The sequence below is a fragment of the Echinops telfairi genome, unplaced genomic scaffold, assembly GCF_000313985.2.
Source record: "Echinops telfairi isolate 266 unplaced genomic scaffold, ASM31398v2 ScPeMD7_7400;HRSCAF=8409, whole genome shotgun sequence".
NCBI classification, from domain to species: Eukaryota; Metazoa; Chordata; class Mammalia; order Afrosoricida; family Tenrecidae; genus Echinops; species Echinops telfairi.
In genome coordinates, this window is record NW_022111300.1 from 23,599,838 (window position 1) to 23,604,777 (window position 4,940).

The following is a 4,940-nucleotide window of genomic DNA, read 5'->3' on the forward strand; positions in this document are numbered from 1 at the left end:
GGAGGAGCTTATTGGACACTGTCCTCCCTGACAGGAGGGGGCCTGGCAGCGGGAGGGCACAGGGTGCCGGCCTGGGGAGAGAGAGGAGTGCGAGGGGCACGGAGGGGAGGCATTGCCACGGAGAACGGCTCCACCGGCGTTTCTGGCCGCCCGCCCTCGCGAGGCCAGAGTCCTTGCCACCCTCCCCGCCCCAGCTCCTGATCCTCTAGCCAAGGCTGCCCCCAGCCAGGCTCCTGGGTGGCCACGGGAACATCCGGGCAGACTCAACCCCTATTAACCGTCCACCTGGCTCCGAGGCTGGCGCCCTGGTTACAGACCAAAGGTCTGCAGTGGGAACCCAGCAGATGCTCTTGTGGGAGAAAGCAGTGGGAGTCTGCTGCCCTAAAGATTGACAGTATTGGGAAACCCTATGGAGGCAGTTGTGCCCTGCCCTGTGGGGTGCCTGCGGGCTGGAATCCACCACTGGGCGGTGGTGGGTTTGGTTTTGGTTTTGCACCCAGGGAATGTGGGCACCAGCCATGCCCTGGCTTAACCAAGCACTAGCAGATGGGTCCCCACAAGGCCCTCCCAGTATGTAGTCACAGGGACGGTCATAATGAGTTCTGTGAGGGAAAGACGGGCTTGAGAATTGTCTGTGTGCCAGGCACTGTGGAAGGACTTCTCTCCCCCAAAGTCCAGGAGGGGACACAGGACCACCCGTGCCTCCCAGTCACCTTCTGTAACAAGCGGCTCCCACATGGGGATGGCTCAGCCCCTCACTCCACCCCAAGTTAGCGTTTGGGCTCTTGTGTGCATTTGCTTGTATGCCAGAGATATCTGTTCCATCAGCACCCCTAAACTGGCCCAGATAATGGCTCCTTGCAAAAGGGTTTTCTGTGGGCCAATTTACAGGGACAGCTCAAGGCAAGGGGAGGGTCCTTCAAAACGTTTGTGGGAAAATCCCCTTCTCTGCTCATTCCATACACACACACACACACACACACACACACACCTCCATACTTCTGGAAGCCCAATAAATTAACTTTTGTCATTGTGTGACCGTGCATTTTCTCCAAGGCATTTCACTGACAGAGAACTTTCTCCTCTGCCAAACGGACTTAAGAGACTGAAAACAGCATGAGCCTAAGCTTGGCTAGGCTCACGAACCAACCTGCAAACATGCCTCTGTTCAGGGGTTGTCCCCAAACTGTCACTAGGGATAGTGCAGGCACCAGATCCCGTGAGAAGCAGAGGTTATTGTCTTGGTTCATCGTCTGAGGTTCTTGGGCCGGCCTGTGACTTCTCCCCTGTCCCCACTTGGTGGCCTTTTCTCCACCTGGTCTCTTCATTCTCCTCCCTCTTTGCTCACCTCAGCTTATGCATGACAGGGATTGGGGGTGGGGGTGGGAGGCGGAGGCAGAGAGCCTATGCGTGTGTATGCATGTGGCCGTGTGTGCACATATGTGGGTGGAGAGTCTGTCCAGAGCCCCATCGGGGCAATAGGACCAACCTCTATATGCATCATCTCTATTATCAAAATCAATAGCAGGGCTTTAGGATGAGGATTATCCGCCGTTGAAGATGAGCCTTCCCTCAGTTTGTACCTCCTTCCTTCATCCCATCCTGGTCCCTCAGACCTGGCTTACTGACTGAAGCCACGTCTGAATTGTGCACTCAGTCTGTCCGAGGTGAGGCGGCCTTGAAGGTAGGTGACATGCAGTACCACCCACTCCTGCTGGCCCACCCACCTCTACCTCACCACCTGGGCGAACAAGGCGAGCAGCACTGAGAGGAGATGGGAGAAAGCTCGGTGGGGTCGGTGGCACTGTCTGAGGGGGGGCCTTAGAAAGAGATCACTGTGTGGTGAGGAAGAGGGCGGGAGAATGAGAAAGCCAAGGACAGGCCCAGCCTTTGCAGAGGGGTTGGAAGGTCAGGGTGGGGACTTTCCTTCCTCAACCAGTGCTGTTTGTTAAGTGGCGAGCAGTCAGGGCAGGGATGCCTTCCTCCCCCACAGGGATATTGGGGCATCTCTCTCCCACCCCTCTCCACGGGGCAGGACTCAGTGCACCATCTCCCATGTGTCCAGTTTCCAAAGCTGTCGTCTTGCTTCTCCCAGAGCCTGCTCCATGCCTGCTCACCCTGAGGAAGTCGTGTCTCCCAGAACAGGGGTAGCAGTGGTGGCCAAAGTCCTTAGGCCCCCGGGCCTCCTCCCCAGCAGTCCCAAGGGATCGTTTAAGCTTTATTCCAAGCAAGCTTGGGGCTGACTTTAATGTAGGACCCTTTTGGGGAGAGGCAAACATGGTGCCTCCTTTTGGGGGGCCCAGAGGGGACGTTAGCCCTTCTTGAGTCCAAGTCCCTCACAGACCCCCATCTGACATCACCCTCTTGGCAGCCCTCAGGGAGGACACTGAATGTCTGCCCTTCATTTGAAGAAAGGGGGGGTCAGTGGCTCACCCAGGAGTGCTAGAGGCTGCTGGGCGAGCTCAAGTAGGCTGAGTGGCCAGAGAGAGAGACCCACAAGCAGACCAACCCTGGGGGGAGCGTTCCTACGTCCTCGCCAATGAAAGTGTAGCTCTGCCAGTGTGCACAAGCTGCAAGAACCGGAGAGAACAATTCTGCAGAGAGAATTGCTTAAGGACCTGAAGAGGCTAAGCGGGGTCTCGGCAAGAGTTGGGTTCTGTTGAACCAAGGGTCACTATGAATCTGAACTGACCCAATGGCCTCTACCTGCACCACCAAGAAGGGCAAAGGTACAGCTTGGGGGCAGGCTGGAAGGAGACGCCTTGGCAACACTGGGCTGCCGCCCTGCCAGGAACAGCACAGCAGTCCCAGCATCCCTGTCTGGGAACACTGGGGGGCTGTTCTCTACGTACATGCGGCAGGTTTCTTCCGATTTATGCACTGGTTTGAGGCTTATTTAAAACCAGATGCAACTGATTCCCAGTCGGCTGTGTCTACGTCCGTGATTGGGATTCATGAGGACAAAATAGCCAACGGGTGGATGCCAGCTTGTTGCTTTTGGTTTGTCCAAACCCAAGACCAAGGCCCTGCTCTGGGCATTGAGGCAGTGCCCGTGAAGTCCCACTCATTCCCCGTGCCAGCCACTGGAGGCAAGACACCGGGGCAGAAGGGTCTTCTCCCTACAGTGGGGGCCGACACACTCTGAAACCTCAAGCCCTTTGTGTTCTGGAGAGCTGGTCTCCACGCTAGAACCCCCTTCACCCCGTCTCCCTGATCCTTCTACATATCTGCCCTGGCTGCTGCAGGCTCCTACTCTGTCCTCAGCACCCCAGGATCTGAGGGTCAACCTGGATACCCCTGGGCAGCCAATGGGCTAGGCTGGCCTCCTCAAGCATTGGTGACTCATGAGTGGCTCTGGTGGAGGCAGTGGGAGGGTGGCGGGGCTAGGGTGAACCAGAGAAGAACAGAGAGGCAGGCATTCGGAGGAGGCAGGCTTCTGGGAGAACCCTGCCACTTCCTGGCGAGGAACCCAAAAGCAAGGCAGCCCGTCAAATGCAAACATTAGCTCCACAGTGGGTCCCTTTTGGGTAGCAGTGTATTCCCAATGCTGCATGGGACAAACTCGCCCCAACCAAGGATGCCCAGTTTATCTGAGATTCACCAGTCACCTGAGCAGCCATTGTTTTATCCAGATGGCCAATATTAGTCGGACCCTCCCAAGTCCTCCCGCCCAAAGCGGGAAAAGAATGTCGATGGCCAACGCTTTAACTTTCGGAATTGAACGATCTCTCAAGGCTAATAAGGAGGAGCTGCTCGCTGGCAACATCCCCCCACCAATGGCGCCCAGGGCACCTGCCAGACCTGCCTCCCTCTCTCATCGAATTCAACCAGCGACCCAGGTGGGTTACCTGGAAACTGTGCTCACACGGTTACTCTCCATTTAAAATCCTCCCACCTGTACGCACAGCCTGCCACCCTCCTCTCAACAAATGCCCCTTGAGCCCTCCCTCCCTCCCTTCTCCACCACCCTCCTGACTCCAGCGTTTGTTGTCCCCAAGCCTCATCCTCTCTGCTCCCCTGCCTGGAGCGTGCTCCGCCTCCCTGGTGTCTATTTCCATCATCTGCCTGTCTTCTGACATCACTCCGCGGTGCTGTGTGGGTGTCCCTGCTGCTGCTGCTGTGTGCATCTTAGCTCAGCTCAGACCTAGGCTTCCTGGCTGCTCAGCAAGGCTCAACTCTGGTGGCCTGGGGGAGTGAGTGACGAGGAGGGTTCACTGAGTGGCAGGAGGGGAGCAAAGAGCAGGGAGACAGAAGGAGGGACGCAGGCAGGAAAAGAGGTGGACAGAGAAGGCTAGTGGGCAGGCAGGTGGGGACCTCACTGGGGCTGAGCTCCCACACCCCCTACTCTAAGGGCCACCCTAGGCTCTTACCCTGGGGCTCTGATTGGCTCTCTGACCAGGGATAGATCCTGCTAAGGCCCTGCTAACTGCCTCACACGTGCTTGCCCAGAAAGAAGGTGTCCGCTCTTCCATTTCACTGGGCTGGCAGGGGAAATCTATTCCTGGGCCTGGGGCCTGGATGGTCAGGGACAGGGCAGGGGTGGCAGGGGAAGCCAAGAAGCAGAAAGAACAGTAGAAGAGAGCAGATGACAGTGAGTGGAGGCGGGGTGGGGCACCTGTGGGGAGGGGTGTTGTGAAGGAGCAGGTTAAAAGAACTGGGACACTGGAACCGGGTGTGAGCACCACCCTGTCCTAGGTGAATCCTAGGTGAAGCTAATTGGTTTGTTATCTTTACCCACCAAAGCATTTACTTTGGTTAGTCGCCCGATCCACAAACACTTTCGAGGAGATGACATTACCGAAAGGGAGGAACATCTGCATCAGCTCAGCGTCCCCAAACTCCTGGGGCAGATGGTAGATGAACAGGTTACAGCCCTCGGGCCCTGCGGTGGGGGGAGGGGATGGGCAGGGGAGGAGGGGATGGCGGGGTGGGGGTGGGGG

At 57.2% G+C, this 4,940-nt stretch overlaps 1 protein-coding gene across 1 annotated transcript in view; it reads right to left on the bottom strand.

Moving 5' to 3' along the window:
* Positions 1–4,940, bottom strand: part of CELF4 (CUGBP Elav-like family member 4) — a gene marked incomplete at its 3' end in the record, with an annotated part of 63,946 nt that continues 59,006 nt past the window's right edge. Inside the window, exons 9-10 of the mRNA XM_045296037.1 lie at positions 4,799–4,882; positions 1–71 (exon numbers count right to left, since the gene is read on the bottom strand). Coding sequence (XP_045151972.1) covers positions 1–71; positions 4,799–4,882 — 155 coding nt within the window. The remainder of the gene's footprint in view (positions 72–4,798; positions 4,883–4,940) is intronic.